At 44.4% G+C, this 24,013-nt stretch overlaps 1 protein-coding gene across 1 annotated transcript in view; it reads left to right on the forward strand.

Moving 5' to 3' along the window:
- KSR1 (kinase suppressor of ras 1) overlaps positions 1-24,013 on the forward strand; it is a 153,575-nt gene that overhangs the window by 97,415 nt on the left and 32,147 nt on the right. Inside the window, exons 4-7 of the mRNA XM_026680430.2 lie at positions 2,627-3,092; positions 8,916-8,920; positions 18,946-19,006; positions 21,798-21,881. Of these exons, the coding sequence (XP_026536215.2) occupies positions 2,627-3,092; positions 8,916-8,920; positions 18,946-19,006; positions 21,798-21,881 (616 nt within the window). The remainder of the gene's footprint in view (positions 1-2,626; positions 3,093-8,915; positions 8,921-18,945; positions 19,007-21,797; positions 21,882-24,013) is intronic.

The raw sequence follows: 24,013 nt of genomic DNA on the forward strand, positions 1-24,013 counted from the left end.
AGATGTGTGGACTTCAACTCCCAGAATTCCCAAGCCATGCACACTTGAAATGGGGGAAAGAGTTTAATGGGGAATTGAAACATGAAGTCATCTTACTGATTTACAAAGCAGTCCTGTGTATGTCTGTGAAGTCCTTGGTGCTCTCCTAGTTTGATTGTTTGCTTGCGTGCAGACGTTTCATGACCCAAGTAGGTAACATCATCATTGATAGAGGGAGGGTGGAGTTTGCTCCCTGTTTATATACAGCTGCTTGTCCTGCCAGGGTGGATTGTCTCCTTGGTAGTTTCTCAATGAAGGTATTGTTTTTACTTGGTTCTTCATCTCAAGTAGTTTCTTGGTTAGGATATTATTACCCAGTTAAGGCATAATTTAGTAAGTATTATTAGGTAACTATTAGGGTGTTGTCTCGACTGCAAGCAAATAACCAAGCTCAGAGAGCATCAAGGACTCCACAGTTCAACCCTGAGCTACAAATGCTCTTTTCTATTGAAACCGTGAGTAGGGACACTACCTTGTTTGCTTGTAGTAACAGAACCATGCAAATCTGAAAATACTTCTTTCGTCTCCTTTCCAGAGAACTAGGGTGTTCCTTTCTGAGATGCTGTTTCCACTCTGCCCCTACTGTGAGCTATCTCTTCTCCGAATATTATCTAGGCTGTGTTCCCCCCCCTCTTTATTCTAACAGCCCATTACACATTTGAATCAGAATAGAGCCGGAGGGTACCTTGGAGGTCTTCTAGTCCAACCCCCTGCTCAAGCAGAAGATACTATTTCAGACATGTGGCTGTCCAGTCTCTTCTTTAAAACCTCCAGTGATGGAGCACTCACAACTTCTGAAGGCCAGCTGTTCCACTGGTTAATTGTCCTTACTGTTAGGAACTTTCTCCTTAATTCCAGGTTGCTTCTGTCCTTGATTAGTTTGCATCCATTGTTTCTTGTCCTGCCCTCTGGTGCTTTGGAGACTCACTAGTCTCTGTACAAGAGAAACTAAAGAGTAGAGCGTGGAACTTTAGCAAGGCAGCAGTTGTTAGTTTGAAATTATAGTTGCCAGCTATATATATATGTTTATATGTGTACACACACACACACACACACACACACAAATTTCCATCTCCTTGGTCTGGTGTTTCTCAATAACAGAATATCAGATTTGGAAGAGACTTTGGCATTTTTCTTAACAAGTGTCTCACTTAGGAAAAGACATTTTGGGCTGAATTGTGGCCATAAGCCAAGGACTATCTGTAACAGAATAAGAGAGTTGGAAGGGACCTTGGAGGTCTTCTAGTCCAACCCCCTGCTCAGGCAGGAACTCCGACCATTTCAGGCAAATGGTCGTGAATCTCTTTTTAAAAACCTCCAGTGATCGAGGCACCCACAACTTCTGGAGGCAAGTTGTTCCACTGGTTAATTGTTCTCACTGTCAGGACATTTCTCCTTAGTTCTAGGTTGCTTCTTTCCTTGATTAGTTTCCATCCGTTGCTTCTTGTCCTGCCTTCAGGTGCTTTGGGGAATAGATTGACACCCCCCTCTTCTATATGGCAGCCCCTCAGATATTGGAACACTGCTATCATGTCACGCCTAGTCCTTCATTTCATTAAACTAGACATACCCAATTCCTGCAATCTGTTTCAGCCTCCAGCCCCCTAATCATCTTTGTTGCTGTTCTCTGCCCTCTTTCTAGAATCTAGAGCAGGGGTCTTCAAGCTTGACATCTTGAAGACTTGTGGACTTCAACTCCCAGAATTCTTCTTCCAGTCATCAGGAATTCTGGGAGTTGAAGTCCACAAGTCTTAAACTTGCCAAGTTTGAAGACCCTGCATCTGAAGTCTCAACCTCTTTTTTATATCGGCACATTTAAAACTGGATCTAATATTACAAGTGTGGCCTTACCCAGTCATTATAAAGTGACTTTATAATACCACTTGATATTTTTTTTGTGTATTAGCCCTTCATGTGTGTAGTCCACTAATTTTGTCAACCCTGACAACTTCAAGATGGCGTTGACCTCAGCTCTCAGAATTCCCCAGACAGCATGCCCACACAGTGCTTCTCCACACATGTTGAAGTCACCAAGGTTCAGAAACACTACCTTAGTCTGTCGTGTCCCACGTGCTCCTCATTGTTTCATCTATGGCTTTCTTGGAACAGTGTCTTCATAAAGGGGTGGGCTTCAAAAATTTTAGCAAGGGTTTCTCTGCTCAGTTGCTGGGAGGGCGGGGCCATGGTGGGCGTGGCCTAGTTGGCCTCCTGCACCATGGCTGGTGTGGGGGGAGCATTTTTGCCCTCCCTGGGCTCCAGAGGCTTTCCACGAGCCTCCAGGAGGATGAAAATGGCCTCCCTGGGCTCTAGCGGCTCTCTGGAAGCTGGAAACGGGCCCATTTCCAGCCTTCCTAAACTTCTGGGAGGTCCGTTTTTGCCCTCCCTGAACCTCCACGTGCGCCCTGCACTTACCTGCATCCAAAACGGGCCATGTGGGGACTCGGGGGGGGGGGAGTGGTGGGCTGGGGGGGTCCAGGCCGGAGTGGGATTTGGGGGTTCTCCAAACTGCACAGAATCTTAGCTAGGGGCTCTCCCGAACCCCTGCGAACCCCCAGCAGCCCACCCCTGCCTTCATATCTCCTTGCAGGTGGAGAGTACAAAGACCACCTGGTGTGGAATCCACCCGATGTTTGCCGGGAAACCAGTCTGATGCCCCCTTCTGAACTTTCACCCTGCCCTCCAGGGCTCATGTGGATACAAGGCAGCCTTTCCCATTTGAAAGGCAATGGCCCACAGCCTCGTTCTGTCTCGGTCTCCACCATCCCTTCTTCGGACAACATGCTCGCGGGTCAAGGTCCCCCTACCTTCGCCGATAGCCTCTTGGAATCCTTTGCTTTCCCCACCCACTGCGGGCGGCGGAACCTCAGAACTCCTCACAGTACCGCCGTTACCCCACCAACCACGCCTCAGCTCAAGAGAGGGAAGCCACCACGGACTCCGCCCCCACCCAGCCGAAAGGTTTTCCAGCTGCTGCCCAACTTCCCAACTCTCACGAGGAGCAAATCTCACGAGTCCCAGCTCGGCAATCGGATAGATGAAGTTCCTCCTATGAAGTAAGTGCCTCTCCCTTGCTATTGGTATTAGATGTCAAACTCGATTTCATTGAGGGCCACATCACGGTTGTGTTTGACCTTGGGGGGGGCAGGGGTGTGTGGCCAGGGGAGGCATGGCCAGGTTGACGTCACTCCTGTCAGGGGCACCTGTGGTGGCCCAAGCGCTCTGCCAGCAAAAATGGGCTCCTGTGTTCTGTTTTCGGCTGTGACGGATTTGTGCAATCCTCTGCCAGAGAAAATGGAGTTCCATTTTCTGTGTCAGAGGCTGGCAGGAAGCTGTTGCAGCCGAAAACTGAGCTCGGGAGTCTATTTTCGCTGACAGAGGCACCGTGGGCCCTTTGCTGTTCCCAGGGTGGCCCCATGGGCCAGATCTAAGCACCCCATGGGCCAGATCTGGCCCCTGGGCCTTGAGTTTGACATCCCTGACATAGCACATTCAAAGGCCTCCTGCATTGCTCCTGACCCTGGGAAAAATTCACTTCCGACTCTCAGGAAAGATGTTAAGACCTTCTGGTTCAGCTGTTGTTCCTTGAATTATATTATTCTTCATTGTTTTTCTTCGGGTCATCAGTAGTGTTTATTTGAAGAAGGTAGCCACCTTGAATGACTAACAGGTAACCCTCAGTTTATGACCGCAATTGGGATGAGAAACCTGGTCATAAGTTGTTATGGTTGTAAGTCAAGCCAGCCACAGGAGAAGAAGTGATTTTATGGTCTTTTTTGCAGTGGCTGTTAAATGAACACACAGTTGTAAGTATGAATCCATGCATTTGAATGGACAGTTTTTGCCAGAAACAAACAAAAAAAAAACCCCACGAATCATGATCACCTGACCACAGAAGGCTACAATTGGTTGTGACAGTGACCAGTTGCCCGACTGTGATCACATGACCATGGGGGAGGGGCCCTGTACCCATTTACGATGCCAGGAGATGCTTTACGGTTTGTAAAGTACTCATTCCGTGGCCACTGTAAATGCGGACAGTCGAAGAATCGTTAAGCCGTTGGTCACAAATTGAGAACTACCTGTTTAGCAGTGATTTCCAACCTTGGCAACTTCAAGCTGTATGGACTTTGACTCCCAGAATTCCCCAGTCACATGCTAGAGTTGAAATCCATGTAGCTTAAAGTTGCTGTTGAGAAACATTAGCTAATAGGTTGGAAGGATGGTAGGGTTGTTGTTGTGTTGTTGTTGTTTTGCAAGATGCTGCGTCTGAGTCAGAGTGTTGTGTTAATGGTTTTTATGCACAGCCTCTTAGCACATAGTTTTCAAAGTTACGGGCATTCTAATATTCAAATGGATCTAGTTTAAACATAGCCAGAGACCACAAGAATGGAAGCTTGAGGCCACTTTAACATTGAAATCCTTTGCAGTCTAAATATTTGTACAGAATTCATGCACATCCTCCCAATAATATACATGCTTTGGGAACCACTGGGGATGTGTGAGCAGAACTAGACTGACTGTTGAGACTGGGGGCTGCTGTAGCATTCTGGGGAGTATAAGGCAGGGGTCCCCAACCGCCGGTCCATGACCGGTACCGGGTCGCGGAACAAGCCTTACCGGGCCGCTGGTTGCTGGGCGCCGCCATCTTTTTTTGGTAAAAGCGCTTCTGGTGAGCTTTTCGGGTAGAAAGCTCACCGGAAGCGCTGTTTCACATAAAGATGGCGGCGCTTAGCGCTGGTGAGCTTTTCCGGGTAGAAAGCCATTTCTACCCGAAAAAGCTCACCAGAAGCGCTAGCGCCGCTATCTTTTATGATTTTAAACAGCGCCCGTGACGCCACCGGAAGCGCCTTTTCGGCATAAAAGATGGCGGCGCCAGTTGACGCCGGCACCGGGTCGCGGCGCCCAGCTGATGTCGGTACCGGGCCGCGGCGTCGAAAAGGTTGGGGATCCCTGGTATAAGGGTCCCAATGGCCTCCATTAAATGAATGGAAGAGGATATAGGGATATAGGGGAGTTTTAGGGAAGATCTTTGTTTTAAAAAACAAAATGAAGTACAGGTAGCCCTCAAGTTATGACCACAATTGAGCCCAAAATATATGTTGCTAAATGAAACATTTGTTAAGTGAGCTTGCCCCATTTTATAACTTTCCTTGCTACAGGCGTTAAGTGAATTATTGCATTTTTTAAGTCAGTAACCTGGTTGTTAAGGAAATCTGGCTTTCCCATTGACTTTGCTTGTCAGAAGGACACCAAAGGTCCTACACAATAGGACCTTGGGACACAGCAATGGTCATAAGTATGGACCAGTTATCAAGCCTCTGAATTCTGATCATATTTTCATGGGGATGCTGCAAAGGTCATAACTTTAAAAAGCGGTCATAACTCACATCTTTCGGTGCCATTGTAACTTTTGAACTGTTGTAAATCGAGTACTACCTGTGTACCTGTAAACATACTGAGTAGTTAAGAAAAACAAAATAAAAACAAGGTAAATCAACCCCCAATTTTTAAAACTGCTGTTTGGTAGTGACAGAATTATGCAATGATGGTTAGCCAACCATGATTTGTAAGCCTTTTTCAGACCATGGCAATTAAAACAGCTTGGGTGGAAATGACACAAACCATGCTTTGCAAGCCAATTTTGGTGATTTCCCACAACGTATTTCAAGCATGAATGAATAACCCTGGTGGGATTCTGAATCCCTCAAAACTCTTACTAATGTTATTAATGTGGCTGAAGATACTAACTAATTGAGTAATGATCAAATTACTGTGTTTCCCCCAAAATAAGACCTGTCCCAAAATAACTCCTAGCATGTTTTTCTATGTGTGCCTAATATAAGCCCTACCCCCAAAATAAACCCTACTTAAATGCCTGCATAGCCAGCCGGCCGCTCACCCATTCCGTCTGGTTGCGGTGCCACAACCATGAGGTGAGACGGGGGAGTGGATCTGCCCCATGTGCCACACACCAGCTTACCTCAAGGCCCCTGCAGCCAGGCCATCCATGCTCCGACAACTGCCTCGCGGCGGCGGCAACATCGACAGCCATATGCAGCAGGAACCCATGGGGCCTCCAGCCCACTTCTTCTGCTTGCTTGCAGCTGCAATGGTGCAGGAGGCTAAGTGGTATGTTGGTGTTGTGGCTGCGAGGTGAAGAAGGTGTCAGGGTGAAGATGGCCTGGCTGGGGGGGCCCTGAGTTAAGCCGGTATGGGGTGCATGGGCAGCTCCACTACCCCCACCTTGCCTTGTGGCAACCACATGGAATGGGCAGTCAGCCCACTCACTCAGCAACTGCTGAATGACACTGAACAAAGTGGATTTATGACCAATCTGTGGTTCTGGAAGGTCTTAAAGAGCTGGTTCTTCTCCCAGCAAGAATATAATACAGTTCCTCCTCGACTTACAACTGGTTACTTCATGACTATTCAAAATTACAATGCACGTCCCTGGGAATACTTACAACCCGGTTCCAATGGGTGCTCCCTTCGTGTCATCCCACCCCCGGCCTCCTTTTATGACCATTTGCAGCATCCCTTGCTCATGTGACTGTGTTTTATGGTAGCATTGCTGAAAACCAGCAGTTACTTCAGGCTTTCAACAAAACTAGCCCGAAGCAAGCCATTAGCTTGCAGTTCGAAAACATTCAAATGCAAGTAGATAAATAGGTACCACCTTGGTGGGAAATCCAAGGATACAAGAGGAGCCTTCTTGGGTGTCCTCTGGGCAGTGGTGATATCTGGCTAATCCTTTCAATCCAAAAGCGCCTTGATAAGGTGCTTCCAATACAAATGTAGTAATAATGATCATAGTATTTGTTTAATGGCCACAGTGGTCACTTAACAACCACAGTAGTCACATAACTGTGGTGGTTGTTTAGTGATTGCTACAAAAAAAAGTTGTAAAAATCAGAACAGTGAATGTCCAAAGTTACAACCTTCACAACTCAAGATTGTGATGGGAAGGCTCGATTATAGTCCTTAATTGAGGACTACCTGTAGACACCCTTGTAGATTGTTTTCATGTTTGTCAGGTTTGCTATCTTGCTACTATTTTGTGCATTTTTGGATTACATGTTGTTTTTACGCTGTAGACTGCCCGGAGCTGATTGGAATCAGGCTAAGAATGTAGAGCTAAGACTGTTTCTCTTGAACATAATTAGAACACAGGCTGAAAGATATTTGGAAGAGCTTTTAATTCTCCTTATTAGCTTGTAGGTAGGTAGGTAGGTACTCCTTGTTAGTAGCTTGTAGGTAGGTACTCCTTGACTTACAGCCCCAATTGGGACTGGGAAATTCATTATTAAGCAGCACAGTCATTAAGTGAGGCATCAGGTGACCGCAGCTGATTTTACAACCTCTTTTGCCATGGTAATTAAGTGAGTCACTATGGTTGTTAAGGGAGGCACCACATTATCACAACAGAGCCCTGGTGGCTCCATGGTTAAAGTGCAGTACAGGTTGTCCTCAACTTACAGCAGTTCATTTAGTGACCGTTCAAAGTTACAACGGCACTGAAAAAAAGTGACTTATGACCATTTTTCACAGTTATGCCCTTTGCAGCATCCCCATGATCACGTGGTCAGAATTCAGATACTTGGCAACTGGTTCATACTTATGACTGTTGCTGCGTCCTGGGGTTTTACGAGCTTCTGACAACCAAAGTCAGTGCGGAAGCCAGATTCCCTTAACAACCAGGTTACTAACTTATCAACTGCAATGGTTCATTTTAACAACTGTGGCAAGGAATGTCGTAAAATGGGACAAAACTCACTTATCAAATGTTTCACTTAACAACATAAATTTGGGGCTCAGTTGTGGTCGTAAGTCGAGGACTACCTGTATTTGCAGGTAGTCTGACCACAGGACTTCGATCCTGACCGTCTCAAGGTTGACTCGGCCTTCCATCTTTCTGAGGTCGGTAAAATGAGAACCCAGATTGTTGGGGGGGGGCACTATGTAAATAACGTTTTGACATTGTAAACCACCTAGAGCAGGGGTCTCCAACCTTGGCAACTTTAAGACTTGTGGACTTCAACTCCCAGAATTCCTCAGCCAGCTTTGCTTGAAGTCCACAAGTCTTAACGTTGCTAAGGTTGGAGACCCCTGACCTAGAGAATGCTATATAAAGCATTATGGGAAGGTATCTAAAACTAAAATGCTATTGCTGTTATCATGATTTATGACTTTCCTTGTTGGCTTCCCTTTGATTTTTGCTGGCTGGGAAAATAGCAAATTGCGATCACGTGACCGCAGGATCCTGCAACCCTCGTGAATGCAAGCTGGTTGCCAAGCATCTGAATCTCAGTCATGTGATCACAAGGATGGGCTGGATGGTCGTAACTTCTAGGACAGGTCATAAGTCGTTTTTTTCCCCCAGCAACATTGTAACTTCAAACTGTCGTAAATCGAGGACTACCTGTCTTCAGAACCCATTGGTTAGATCAGAAGACAAAAGTATGCACAAGAAGAGTTGTTATGTGTGCTTTTTCATTGCTTTGCCTAGATCGGTGTTTCACAACTACGGCCATTTGAAGGTGTGCGGACTTCAACTCCCAGAATTCCCCATTGCTGGCTGGGGAATTCTGGGAGTTGAAGTCCACCTACCTTCAAATAGCCGAGGTTGAGAAACACTGGCTTAGAAGATTTGCCACATTCTGCCTCACATACAAACAATCTCAGATTCAACCCTAAACATCCTGGGAGCTGCAAAAACGCCTCCTTGTGAAATCTTGCAGAGATGTTGTCATGCAGCAGTGCTGAGTTGGATGATTCAATTGTGTGACTCAACTATAAAGTGATTTTTGTATGTTGACACAATCAATACATGATTACGACTCACTTTTTCTCCCTCCTTTCTTTTTGTCTCTTTTTAGATTTGGTAAGCGATGCTTTGTTTTGGCAAACTTTATTCCTGCTCCAGAGAGGGTGAAAAGACCACAGAAAGAATTATCTTCCTCAGAAAGTTGACCTCGGAATAGTAGGACCAACTTTTTGTTAATGAAAGTTTAAAAAAAAAATTAAGGGCAGGAGAGGAAGCTGACAAAGTACTTCCCCAAAGTGTTTGAGTCCCTGTATTCTGACTTCTCTCATACTTTCAATGATTATCAAGATATACCCATGTTTAAACTTGAGTCTCTCCAAGATGGTATTGGGTTCTTCGTGGTGCAACGTACTGTGGGAATCTAGCATGTTGTGTGAATCAGGCCATAATATAAAACTATACCTTGGTTTATTTGCTTTGGCAAGTCTGGAGCATGGTAACTGTGTTTGGTTAACCTGGGTTTTATTTCGATTAATCTAGCCACAAATTTTGTGTTTGAAGACGTATATATTAACATTCAGAGAATAATTTAAAGACACAATGGCACTCAACTTTCATCCACAATTGGAACCAGAACTTTGGTCGCTGATCAAGGCAATCACGAAGTGTGTCATGTCTGATTTGATGACCATTTCCCACCACATGGTTAAGCGAATGACTGCGGTTATTAAGGGAGTCGTGTGGTTGTTAAGCAAATCCCAGAATTCCTCAATTATGGTAGCCATTGCTGAGAATTCTGGGAATCAAAGTCCGCTCATTTGGAGAGCCTCCAGATTTGGGAAAGTTGTTTTAGGACAAATAGACCTGTCATTATATAGGTTCTTCATACCAGTCTTTCTCATCCTTGGTGTCCTTCAGTGTATTCGATCACATCACCTCACCAGCTTATGTGTCAAAATGGTGGGACACTGATGGGTGTTTTAAACCCTTTTGTCAGAGAACCTGAAGGTGCTTTTCCAAAAGGCAACTAGACTTGGCTTGGCTTTTTTCTTTGAAAACATTTTGCTTTGGGGGATGAAACATCCTGTTCTGACCTAGGCTTCCCAAGATCGTGAAGCAAACTCCTCATCCTGATAAACCACTTTAACCTAAATAAATTTGCTTGTGTGCGATGCTCCATTTGTGCTTACCTGGAACCAACCAACCACCACCACCACCCCACGCCAGTCTGCAAAGCCAGAAAGGTTGGAGACCCCTGCTTTACATTAAATGACCCAGTTACAATGTTCCTACCAGATGATCTTCTACTCATGCTTGGCTAAAATTGGAGACGAGCAGAGGCATTCTCTTGTATCTTTTTTTCCCCCCCCCAAGGCTCCTCTTTCAAGCCGATAAAAGGGAAATTGTTTTCAAAGTGCATTTTAGAGAGGAAGAGAATTTCAGATTGGTCTCGTAAATGGAGCACAGTCATTTTGCACGTGGCATAGTGCAGTGGGTAGCCAAGTAGGTTTTATTAGTATTTGTGCTGTGATCTTTAGCCATTCCTCTTTAAGAATACAGTGGGCATTTTTGAAAGGCTCCTGGAATCCAACCCTAAATACAGGTGGACCTCAACTTACGACCACAATTGAGCCGAAAATTCCTGTTGCTAAGTGAGACACTTGTTAAGTGAGATTTGCCCCATTTTATGACTTTTCTTGCCACAGTTGTTAAGTGAATCACTGGTTATTTTAGCAACAGGGTCGTAAATATGAACCACTTGCCAAGCATCTGAATTTTGATCGCTTAACTATGGGGATGCTGCAAAGGTCGTAACTGAAAAATGCTCAAAAGTCATTTTTTTTCCAGTGTCATTGTCACTGAACGAACTGTTGTAAGTCAAGAACTACCTGTACCTAATCAGCTACAAAACAGTTTTGATTTTAGGAATTTTCTCCTAAAAGTCTGTTTCTGGAAAATAAGGGTTATGTCCTGCCTGCTGTAGCAGTGGGGATATTCACTCCATTTCTGCCTGATAAGTCTTCGTGTATGCCTGCTTCTTACTCAAGTTTTTCAGTAGATACAGGGCTCCAGTAGTAACCCCCATTTAAATCATGAGTCTCTAGCCTGATTTTCAAAGCTCAAAGAAGATTTATTAGGAGAGGACATGCCAGTGCTGCCTGGGTATAGCTGACCCTGAGAAACATAATTCATTGTCACCCTTGACCAGGGGTGGGATTCAAATTTTTTAACAACTGGTTCTGTGGGCGTGGCTTAGGTGGTGGACCTGGCTTGGTGGTCATGTGACTGGGTGGACGTGGCTTGGTGGTCATGTGACTGGCTGGGCATGGCCAACTCAACATCACTCACATCGAGGCACGCATCTCCTCTCCTGGCCTCTCATGACTGTGGGGATGCTGCAACAGTCGTAAGTATGAAAAATGGTCATAAGTCACTTTTTTCAGTGCCATTGTAACTTTGAATGGTCACTCTATACAAGCAAAGTACCAGCAAAGGAGGGAAAAAAACTCCAGAGACGTTCCTGAGACAGGAAGTCTAGTCCTGCCAAGACTGTAATAAGGGTTAATGGAGAGGCAGTTTCTGTAAGCAACACCAGAATGTTTCCTTCCTGCCTTCCTTACAGGATTAGGCCAGTAATTTCTTCTAACAACCGGTTCTCCAAACTGCTTAGAATTCTAGTGAATAAGTGCGAACTGGTAGTGAATAAGTGTGAACTGGTAGAATCCCACCCTTGCCCTTGACCCTGGTTTCCCCCCACCCCCTGGGTGTATCATAATTCATATTCTCCAATGGGACACATCCACAGCCAAGAATCATCAATCATACTCTCCAGTTAGAATTTTGCATGGCAGAAACTTTGGTCGCCTGGAAACTATCTATGAAACATCCATGAAATGCAGTTTCATTTTTGCAGCTGCTACACTACACCCCCCGTCCCTTTATGTTGGCAACTCTAAAAGACCAGAGAAATATTGTATGAGTTGACATAGCTCAGGGTTGAACTACGGAGTTCTTAGTGCCCCCTGAACATGGTTGTTTGCTAGCAGATCTTTCCTGACTCAACCAGGTTACATCATCAGTATGAAGGAGTTTAGATATTACCTAGTTGGGTCAGGAAACATCTACAAGCAAACAGAGACTAACACCAAGAATGCCACAACTCAAGTGTTTTAAAGAATTTGAGAACAGAGGGATCAAAGAGATAAAGAGAAAAAAGTTTGAATGCCACATCCTTGAGAATGATGCTGACAGCTAAAGTTACCTCTCCTGATAAGTTCACAGAAACATCCACTTTTCTTAGAAAGAATATGGGTGTGCCTTTTCCTTTTTTTTTTTTTTTAAAAAATTGAATTTAGTATAAACTTCTGGGGTTTGGTAGCTACCAAGTCATTTCGCCTGTCCTTAATTCTTCAAAATCAGCAAAAATCAGCTAGGTATTCTTGCCTTTATCTTAGAATATTAGATTATATCAAAAGAGGGTTGGGTAGTTTATGGGTTTTCACATTGTGGAATTTTAATGTTGAAAGCTGCCTAAAGTCACCGTGCCTGAGTTGGGTGATCATGCAAATGTGTTTAATAAATAAATAAATAAATAACTCTGGGGTGCCCCTCATTCTTCTCTTAATGCCCTCGGCACAGTCTTATCTTGCTTAATGGTTAAACCAGGGCTGTGGCTGAAGTTTCTGGAAATGGTGGTTCAACAGCCTCTGCGAGGCCACCTATATAGGCTAAGGCCACTATAATGCAGTTTCCTTGCTTATATTATAGCATGCTGCCTGAGGCGGCTTTTATACTTTCTAAAACATGGTTTATGAATTAGCATATGGAGTGAACCCTGCCCATTATGGCTGATTTAATAAACCGTGGCTAAACCAAAGTTAGTATTTTGTTTGAAGGCAGCCTACATCTGCACTAATAACTGTTCCTGTTGCCATAAATGGTCGCCAATCGATGGGCCGGGGACCATTGGTGGTCTGTGAGAAAATTTTGGTGGTCAGCAGAGAAATCTCCCCCCCCCCCAAAGCACTTCCCCCAAAGCAATTAATCCAGGGCTGCACAGGAACACAAGGCTGCGCCGGCCACATGGCCTGCCCACCCGCTGGCCCCCACCCTTCGGCTGAGCGCAAACCTTACCTCGAGTAGAGCCACGCGAGCTGGAGCTGGAAGGTAAGACCAATGACGGGGGAGGGAAATCCGCCCCGGGGTGGCTTGAGGACGTCAATTGGAAAGTTGGTTCCGTATTCCAGAGCTGCAGTAGTCACAGGACTGGCCCTTTGGTCATCCCGGAGCAGCTCCTCCAGTCCATGGCAGGCCGGTGCACCCAAGTGGAGGAGCAGCTGCTCTGGGATGACCAAAGGGCCAGTCCTGTGACTACTGCAGCTTTGGAATATGGAACCGACTTTCCCACCAACGTCAGCAAGCCAGTGTCAGTCAAAATTCGTATTAGTGGTCTGCGGGGGGTTATCCTGGAAGACTTTCAGGGCCCCTTCCAATTCTATTATTCCTACCAGCCTACTTAGGGATCCTAGCTGAAGAGGAGGAGCCCACATCTGAAAGCAGTAGCCTTCCCCAAATATCAAGCCTGAGGGTATCAGATTCTGGTTTTTCATGCTGCGTCCTCTGTTACATTTCTCTATCTAAGATTAGGGTTGGACTTGATTTGTCAAGAGTTCAAATCATTGGCCTTTCTCCCTATCCTTGTTTAATCTTACAATGCTTACATAAAGCCAGGCCAGATTAGAGTCCCCATAGTGGAGTGGAGTGGAGTGCAGCGGAGCGGAACAGAACAGAACAGAACAGAACAACAGAGTGTCAACTCATAAAATATTTCTATGGTCTTTTTAGAGTTGCCAACAGAAAGCGGGGAGGGGTTTGCAAAGAGTAGTGCAGCAGCTTGCAAAACCGAAACTGCATTCCATAAATGTTTTCAAAGATAGTAACTAGGTTACTGAAGTTTCTGCCGCACAAAATTCTAACCGGAGAGCATGATTGATGACTCTTGGCTATGCATGTGTCCCACTGAAGAATATGAATTACGGTACTGGGGGAAAACCAGGGTCAAGGGTGACAATGAATTATGTGCCTCAGAGTCAGCTGTACCCAGGCAGTGCCGGACAGTTTAACTCCCAATAAATCCTTTTTAAGTTTTGGAAGTTTGGCTCGAGACTCATGATTTAAATGGGGGTGACTACCGGAATCCTGACACAGAGTTGGAAAGGACTTTGGAGGTCTTCTAGTCCAACCCTCTGTTCAAGCAGGAAACCCTATATTATAGGATTGGAAGGTATGTAAGAGGTCACCTACTCCAACCCCATGCTTAATGCCAGGCTATTTAAGACTCAGTTTTGTGACAAAGGTTTATGACCTTGATTGCAATGGTCATTAAGTGAATGCTTCGGTTGTTAAGCAAACCAATGGCTCACTATATGGGCAGTTTTGCCGAAAACCAGACTTAGATACCAGTTTTCGACAAAACCAATACAAAACATGGTCACATGATCGTGGGATGTTGCAAATGGCTGTAAATGGTTGTTGAACATCTGACGTGCAGTCACATTACCGCAGGGGGTGCATGTCAGAACTTCAAATCCAAGTTGTAAGTGCCCGCAGGTATGTCAGAACAGTTGCTAAGCAACAGGCTGTAAGTTGAGGACTATCCACATAAACCAGGACATAACAATTCTTAACCAGGAGTTCCAGCAAAAAAAAAAAAAAAATTACATCATTTTTTCTAACTTTCCCATCAGTCCAGCTGGTGTCTGCTGGTATTGTTGTGGCAGATAGGAAAGCCTGTTTGGGCAACCATCTCGTATGTGTGTACAAATGTGATGTTTTGTGATAATTAAACTACCAGTGTCCCAACCCGCTGGAGTCTTATAATTGTCAGCAAACAGAATGACAATGCAATTAGAGGGGGGAAAGCTGGGAGAAAAATTCTCATAAAATGGAGCAGATTTTATGAGAGTAAGACCACACCTAGACTGCTGCATCCAGTTTTGGTCACCACACTAAAAAAGAGATGTTGAGACTCTAGAAAAAGTGCAGAGAAGAGCAACCAGGATGATTAGGGGACTGGAGACTAAGACATATGAAGAACAGTTACAGGAACTGGCCTTGGCTCGTCTAATGAAGAGAAGGACCAGAGGAGACATGATAGCAGTCTTCCAATATTTGAGGGGAAGGGGTCAAGCTAGTTTCCAAGGCACCTGAAGGCCAGGCAAGGAATAATGGATGGAAACTGAACAAGGAGAGATTTGACCTGGAGATAAGGAGAAATTTTCTGACAGTGAGAACAATCAACCAATGGAACAGAAGTTGCCTTCAGAAGTTGTGGGAGCTTCATCACTGGAAGCTTTCAAGAAGAGATTGGACTGCCATTTGTCAGAAATAGTGTAGGGTCTCCTGCTTGGGCGGGGGGTTGGACTAGATGACCTACAAGGTCCCTTCCAACTCTGTTAAATCTGTTAGATCCTGGATGCTCAGTAGCTTTGCATCTGGATTGTCAAATATTTGAATTCTTTTTTTTTTCTAGCTCTCTTTCCTTTATATCAGTGTTTCTCAACCTTAGGAACGTTAAGATAATGGCTTTCAACTCCCAGAATTCCCTAGTAGTCAGCCATGTTGGCTGGGGAAATCTGGGAACTGAGCTCCACTTCTTAAAGTTCCCAACGATGAGCAACACTGCTTTGCATAGTTCCTTCATTTCATCAGCCACCCAAACAGCATTACTACAAAATCGCTATCAGACACAACTGCCAAAAGACTGCTAACCCAAACCTCAGTCTCATTATGAAGTGTTTCAAAACTCTGAACCATGAAATCATAAGCTCACAACCACAGATGTATGTAAAATTAGCCTTCTTTATATGACTAGGGGCAGAACAATCTAACCCTTAGGTGACAACATTATGCTTTCAGATATATGCATTGCATGTTCCTGCATTAGCAAATTTAACACCTAAAGGTCTACATTCATTTGAGAATAGTTTATTCTGTTCTGTCCTCTTGTGCTGTTGTAACTTTGAACAGTCACTAAGCGAACTATTGTAAGTCAAGGGTTACATGTATAATAAGTTCTTGGTAAGACCATACATTTGGTCACCACAATATAAAAAAGATGCAGAGACTCTGGAAAAAGTGCAGAGAAGAGCAACAAAGATGATTAGGGGGTTGGAGGTTAAAACATATGAAGAACAATTGAAGGAATTAGGTATGTCTAGTCTAGAGAAAAGAAGGATTAGGTGTAACATGATAGCAGTGTTTCAATATCAAAGAGGGGTGCAATTTATTTTCCAAAGCACCAGAGGGCAGGTTAAAAAGCAATGGATGGAAACTAATCAAGGAGAGAAGCAACCTAGAAATAAGGACAAATTTCTTGACAGTGAGAACATTAAACCAGTGGAACGGCTTGCCTTCAGAAGCTGTGGGGGTTCCATCATGGTAGATTTTCAAAAAGACAGGCATTTGTCTGGAATGGTATAAGGTCTCCTGCTATCCAAAGGGTTAGATTAGAAAACCCCCAAAGTCCCTTCCAACTCAGTTAATTCTGTTATTTTAATCTAAGGTGACCTCTAGTTGCTTCTGCTTCTGGAAGGACTTTATTGTTATTTGAACAACTTCATGGATTTATGGAAAATGAGCTTGCTACTCTTACATTCCCAGCAACTGACTGCCATTGTTGGGAAAACATTTTTTAAAAAAACACATTTTTTAAAAAAATTCTGTTGAGAAATAGACACGCAGTACCAGAAGACATTGAGAAATGAGAATTTGGTGCCATCTAGAGTTGGGAAGGGGTGGGGGAAACTGCTAGAAGCTTTATAAGGAGTGTTCCTCAACTTCGTCAAGTTTAAGATGGGAAGACTTCAATTCGCAGAATTTTTCCCAGCACTAAATAGCATTGAAATAAACCTTCCAAAGGCTTAAGGCAGTGATCCCCAACCTTTTTTCGCCGCGCCCGGTATCGATTATCAGCTGGGCGCCGCCATCTTGTTTTGATGAAAAAGTGCTTCCGGTGAGCCTTCTACCCGGAAAAGCTCACCGGAAGCACTTTTTCATCAAAACAAGATGGCGGCTTGCCAGCAAGCCAGCGGTCCGGTAGGACTTGTTCCACAGACGGTACCGGTCCGCGGACTGTGGTTGGGGACCCCTGGCTTAAGGTACCCACTTCATCACTTAAAATGTCTGGCTCCTTCTTCCCCAGGGGATCCTGTAAACCACTATGGGTTGTATATAAGTCTAAGTGCTACTGTGTTTCCCTGAAAGTACGACCTACCCTGAAAACAAGCTCTAGCCTGACTTTCACATCTGTGTCTAATATAAGTCCTACCCCCCAAATAAGCCCTAGTTAAGCCCCGCCCACTGCAAAGCGCAGGCATAAAAATCAAGCCAGGGCAGGTGGAGTTGCCCCATGTGCACCCTGCACCCACTTACCTTAGGACCACTGCAGCCAAGGCCACCCATGCGCCGACACCTGCGCAACTTCTTCTGCAGCTGCTTGCTGTGAGCAGCAGCACCAGTGCAATGAGCCTCATGGCATCTGGCTGCAAGTGGCCACTGAAGAAATCAGGCAATGGCACGACAAGTGTCAGGGCGTGGGAGGCGTGGCTATGATGGTCCTAACGTAAGCAGGTAAGACATCCCCTGAAAATAAGACCTGGTGCTTCTTTTGGGCCGAAAAGAAAATAAGACCGGATCTTATTTTGGGGGAAACACGGTATAGCCATTACTATTGCTATCCTGTCCCCATCCCCTTCTGGGATGCAGCTCTTGATGTGCTGTGCAAATCTAGATGTGAACCTCAGGCTAAGAAAAACTGCCCTTCTTGGGTAGAAGGTTGGTTGGTTGACATAGAGTACAGGTACTCCTCAACTTACGACCGCAGTCGGGACCAGAATTTCCATAGGTAAGCAAGGCGGTTAAGTGACTCATGCCTGATTTCATGAGCTTTTTCCCCATGATTGTTAAACAAATTATTGCAGTTGTTAACTGAAGCATGCGTCCATTAAGCAAATCTGGCTCTTCCCCCCCCTCCCCAATTGCTTTTTGAAGGCTACCTGGGAAGGTCACAAATGCTGATCATGTGACTCTTTGAGATGCTGCAACCATATAAATCCACGCTGGTTGCCAAGCAACTGAATTTTAATCACGTGACCAGGGGACGCTGCGATAATCGAACTTTTGAGGATTGGTCGTTAAGTAATTTTTTTCACTGCTATTGCAACGTCCAGTGGTCGCTAAATAAATCGTTTGTCAACTCATAAAACATTTCTGTGGTCTTTTTAGAGTTGCCAACAGAAAGGGAGAGGGAAGCAGTGCAGCAGCTTGCATTCCACAAATGTTTTCAAAGATAGTAACTAGGTGACCGAAGTTTCTGCCGTGCAAAATTCTAACTGGAGAGCATGATTGATGACTCTTGGCTATGGATGTGTCCCATTGGAGAATAGGAATTATGATACACTCAGGGAGTGGGGGAAAACCAGGGTCAAGGGTGACAATGAATTATATGTCTCAGAGTTGGCTACACCCAGGCAGTGCCAGCATATTAATTCCCAATAAATCCGTTTTAAGTTTTGAAAGTATGGCTCAAGAATCATGATTTAAATGGGGGTAACTGCCAGAACCCTGACATCGTTAAATAGAGGACTACTTGTACCAGAAGGTCCAAATGAGCCACCTAAAGCTGCCTCATTTGTGTCAAGGGTCCGACTGACGAGCCCAACCAAGCCAGCACTCCGAGACAATAAGACTTCTTCTCAAAGAACTGTTTCATTGAGTACACCATTTCGGCACGCATGAAAGCAAAACCAGCTCTAACTATTTCCTGCTTTAGTTTTAGTATTATTAAAGAATAGATGTTCTCCTCCCTCCTCGTCACAGGTCACACTGTCCAATTAAGTGTTCTGACAACTCCTTCCAGTCTGTGGCTAGCACCTGTTGAGATGACCTTGGTTCCCACAGGACAATCTGGTGTTATTTTCTGGTCTGGCATTCCAAGCCTTTTCCCTTTACATTTTTTGAGAAAAGAAAAGATGGCTGCGATAGCCTAGATCTGTTTCAAAGTTGACAGGCTATCTGCCTTGCAGGCCATTTACATTTCAGTCAACTAATATGTCGACTTTTAAAAATCTTTATTTTCCTAGATTTACCCCAGGGATCGCCACAAGCGGTACGAAGAGATATCGGTCTGTCTGTAACGCATAGGTAAGTTTTTCAGGTGGTTGAACACGCAATCTCAATGAAGGTGCTCAGACATCCAGGTAGAGTTGTCTGCAGGTTAACCATCCAAGTTAGAGTTGTCTGCAACATACTTTGGGGAGGAAACCCCTGAAGTTAGTGTGGCAGGAGTTGGTATATTACAACGACTCTCTGCCTAACTGCCTTGCTCTGACCAAGGAAGCTGCCTGGATGCCTCTCAAACTAACCACAAAAAGTTTAGTCTTAAGCTGCAATGATTCAACCTTCAGACAACCTCACACTAACCTTCGTGCCAGTCTGTCAAGGCAGGTTCCGATCCCCTGCAAGCCTTTGGCTGATCTGGGTGGGGCTGGATAAATTTCCCAGTTTGGTTGCATAATGTGGTGGGTGGGGGGAGAAAAGTTTGACGTGACAAGAGCCCTCTAAGAAAACCTACCTGTACAAGCACCATCATCTTAGAGACGGATGGCATTGTTGCTTTTCCAACTTTCGTTGCTCATTTAGCTATGGGAGTGGAGACGGGGGAAAAAGTGGAATCAATCAATCCAGATTTGAGGTATATTTCAAAACTCATTTACTGAAGCTAGGATGGGGAATTGTCTGGAATTGTAAGAGTTATACAGGTAGTCCTCAACTTGCAACCACAATGGGGAATGGCGTTTCCATTGCTAAGCACAGCGGTTGCTTAAAAGAGTTGTACCCAATTTTATGACTTTTTTTAATGGTTGTTAAGCGAATAACTGGTTGCCCAACGCTCAAGTTTTAACCAAGTGACTGTGAAGATGCTTCAGTGGTCAAAAGTGCGAGTACTGGTTGTCAAGTCATTTTTTTCAGTGTCATATTCACTTCACATGGTCACTAAATGAATGGTTGTAAGTCCAGGACAATTTGTAGTCCGAAGTACAAGATGGTCAACAGGTTGCCTGCTCTTGTGTTAAGCAAAGTTTTGGATGCCTTCTACCAAAATTCAACTATTCAGATTCAGGGACTTTGAAATAGTTGCAACGGATTCTGCTCTGGGTTATTATTTCTCTTATTGTTGGTTTTGGGTTTTTTCCCCCCAATTTGGATTTAATGGCATTTATTCTGAAGTTGCTTTCTGATAGAGGACTCCTTTTATACTTTCCACAATAAAGCATTTCACTCTTTCCTTGTTTAATGGATTCCTTTGTTAAGCCTCTCTCTCTCTCCCTCTCCAGCAACAACCCAAAAAACAATAGTATAGAAAACTTGGCAGGCTTCTACGAGAGTGTTTCTCGACCTTGGTTGTAGAGATGTGGACTTCAACACCTAGAATTCCCCAGCCAGGAAGCTGAATTCCACATATCTTCAACCTGCCACGATTGAAAAACACGGCTCTATAAGAATCTGAAATAAGGCAGGTTATGCTAAAGCAAAGTCTCATCTCAAGACTGCTTATTAGGAATTTTGTGATGGTTTCAGATACAGTTGTCCTCTGTTTTGAATCTTCCCATCCTTCATCACCTATTGTTTTCCTTTTAAGGAGAGAGGAGAGGAAATAACAGCTTTGATTGGTTTGTTTGACATTAAAAGTCCTTCCTGAAAGCACCCAGAATAAGCATTGCAGAGGCTCCTGGTGACTTGTTCAGTTTGCATGCAAAGATGGTTACATCAGAGGCAAGAGACATGACCAAGCCTAACTACTATACAGCATTTGGTTCTTGATCAGTGAACTTTCTAATATCTGTCATTATAGATCTGATTTTGATTCTATAACATCCATGGAGCTCCAATTTCTATTAGTATTTTTATTTCCCCTTCTCTGGATTTACAAGACTACTCTACAAAGATGATTAGAGGGCTGGAGGTTAAAACATACAATGCATGGTTGCAAGAACTGGGCATGGGTAGTCTAGTGAAGAGAAGGACCAGGGGAGACAGGATAGCAGTCTTCCAGTATTTGAGGGGCTGCCACAGAGAGGAAGAGGTCAAGCTATTCTCCAAAAAGCACCTCAAAGCCAGACAAGGAATAATGGATGGGAACTGAACAAGGAGAGATTTAACCTGGAAATAAGGAGAAACTTTCTGACAGTGAGAACAATTCACCAATGGAACAGAAGTTGCCTTTGGAAGTTGTGGGAGCTTCATCACTGGAGGCTTTCAAGAAGAGACTTGGAATGCCATCTGTCAGAAATGATGTAGGGTCTCCTGCTTGGGCTGTGTGTGTGTTGAACTAGATGTCCCTTCCAACTCTGTTCTTTTGTACTTCTGTACCTCTGAAACATTAGGTCTTCTGTAGGGAAGGTATGGAGCCAAAACATTTCCTAGAGAATTTCGTCACATAATACAGATAGTCCTCAACTTACAACCACAACTGAGCTCAAAATTTCTGTTGCTAAGCAAGATGGCTAAGTGAATTTCCCCTTATTTTACGACCTTTCTTCCCACGGTTGTTAAGTGAATGACTGCAGTTGATAAGTTAGTAACATGCCTGTTAAGTGAATCTGGCTTTACTTGTTAGAAGGTCACAAAAGATGATCACATGACCTTGGGATGCTGCAACCATCATAAATATTAATCAGTTGCCAAGCATCCAAATTTTGATCACGTGACCATGGGGATACTGCAACCGTCATAAGGGTGAAAAATGGACATAAGCACTTTTTTTAGTGCTGTTGCAACTTTGAACAGTCATTAAATGAACTGCTGTAAGTCAAAAACTATCCTTATTTTGATATGTGGCCTCATAGTTTGCCTGGGTATCTTTCACCAATAATATTGCTTTCCTGAATCCAGTGTCTTCTTTTAGAGCTTTATTCTGTTTCCTCTCATTCAGGTTTTCTACAAAATCCTGGCTCTCTCAGGTGTGCCAAGTGTGTCAGAAAAGCATGATGTTTGGAGTAAAATGCAAACATTGCAGGTAAGCCAGTGATAATGGTGTTCTCCTTGTGGTTGAAAGTTATAGTCTAGGGGTCTCCAAACTTGGCAACTTTAAGACTTGTGGACTTCAACTACCAGAATTCTGGGAGTTGAAGTTCACAAGTCTTAAAACTTGCCAAGTTTGGGGACCCCTGTTATAGTCTGTAAAAACACAGCAAGCAAGCAAAGAACCCTAGCAGGGATTCACTTGGAGAATTCAACAGAACAGAAAGGAGGGAAATGACCAGAGAACCTGCATAGGTTTTTAAGATTGCACACTCAGCTCCAGAGCAGAAAAAGTCATTCCCCAAAGAGCTGCTGATTACAAGGATGGCTGTGTAAAATCTGCCAATTGCCCAGTGACTGATTATATGACTACTTCCAGCTGAGTAAGCGGAGATCATAAGAAAAATATAAAGCAGCCAAGTTCCTAAGTTCACTTGTTGAGTGTACAAGTTAATGGGAGTTTTGGGGAGAACCCCAAACAAATGTTTCTTCCTTAGTCACAAGATTATCTTTTGCTAAGTAAGAGCCTGGGAAGAGAATTTAAAAAAAAAAGCTTTTTTTTTTTTTTTTGCCCTGAATAGGGAAAGCAAAGGTCTGGAGTCTGTAATTATAATGTTTATCTTTCTGTCAGGAAAGAGTCAAAAGTGAATGAATCACTCTATGACTAACAGTGATTAATCAGTTCAGATAAAGTCTCTGCTATGAAAAGTGCCTGTGAAGCAACTTAAAGAAAATGGTCAAACAGGGAATAAGATCATTGGATGAGAATAACAAAAGCAAGAGAGGCTGAAAATACTCTGTGTAACTTTCCCTGAGCGTTCAAGAGGAGGAAAAGAGACATGGCAAAATGGGAAGATAGTATGGTTGATTCCTAAAGGCAGAGAGGATGCAGCTTTACACTACAAGAAATAATAATAATAATAAAAAAAGAGTCATTGTTTGACCTATACAGGTAGTCCTTGACTTACCACATAACTGACCCCCAAATTTCTGTTGTGAAGTGAGACAGTTGTTAAGTGAGTTTTGCCCAGTGGTGGGATTCAGCCGGGTCTCACTCTTCGGCTGAACGGGTTGTTAAATTGCTGGCTGCTAAAGAACCTGCTTAACTAGCAGAAGACTTAAGGATCGATCCTTAGTAGTTTGAGGGACCAGCCTTCCCTGGTACCTAATCATGACACAAACATGGTCATTATGACGCTATATTTTCCCTAACTTAAAAAACAACGACAACCTCCAGCATGATGTAATGGTTAGGATGCTGGCTTATGTTCGCAAAAACAAGTATTCTGATTTCCATTTAATGACAAAGTCATTGGATCAGTGGTGGTATTCTACCAGTTCGGCCTGCTTCTGGCGAGCCGGTAGCAGCGATGAGCAGCAGAGATCAAACCGGCTCTCTCCACCGCTCTGCTGTTGGGCCCACCCACCCGCCCAGCCTCCTTTACTCCCCTTTATCCTCTGCTTTTGAAGCACTGCTTTGCGCAGCAGCTGCTGAAGCGACCGGGAGAGCCCAGGCTTGCAGGAGGTGAGTTAGAACCAGGGGTGGGTTTCTACCGGTTCTGTCCACCTCTGTAGAACCAGTTGCTCCGAAGAGCAGCAGACATAGAACCTATGTCTGCTGCTGTTTTGGCCCGCCCGGGCTCTTACCTGATCTTTTATTTCCTGCTTTTTCAACTTCAGCTGCCATGTGAGGCACAGCTGCAGTTAAAAAAGCAGGAAAAAAAGTGCTTTTTCAAAGGCTGCTTCTCTGCACGCAGTGTGCTGATGACAGTTTACAGGCGTGCGCACAGTGTGCAGAGAAGCACATCGTAAATCACCGAACCTCATAAATCACCGAACTGGTAGTTAACCTTGTCAGATCCCACCCCTGGTTGGAACGCCTCTGTGCCTGTACAGAGTGCGCATTTGGTGCGTGCGCGCATGCAAAGTATGTGCACTAGAGGTGGTATTCAGCAGGTTCTGACCAGTTCTGGAGAACCAGTAGCATAAATTTTGAGTAGTTCGGAGAACTGGCAAATCCCACCTCTGACTGGAGATTTTCAAGTATGCTTCCCCTGCCACACCCACCAAGCCACAGCCACAGAACCGTTAGTAAAAAAATTTGAATCCTACCACTGGTGTGCATGC

Source organism: Notechis scutatus, chromosome 1, assembly GCF_049901735.1.
Source record: "Notechis scutatus isolate UNSWTSFEM ecotype Mainland chromosome 1, rNotScu1.2, whole genome shotgun sequence".
NCBI lineage: Eukaryota > Metazoa > Chordata > Lepidosauria > Squamata > Elapidae > Notechis > Notechis scutatus.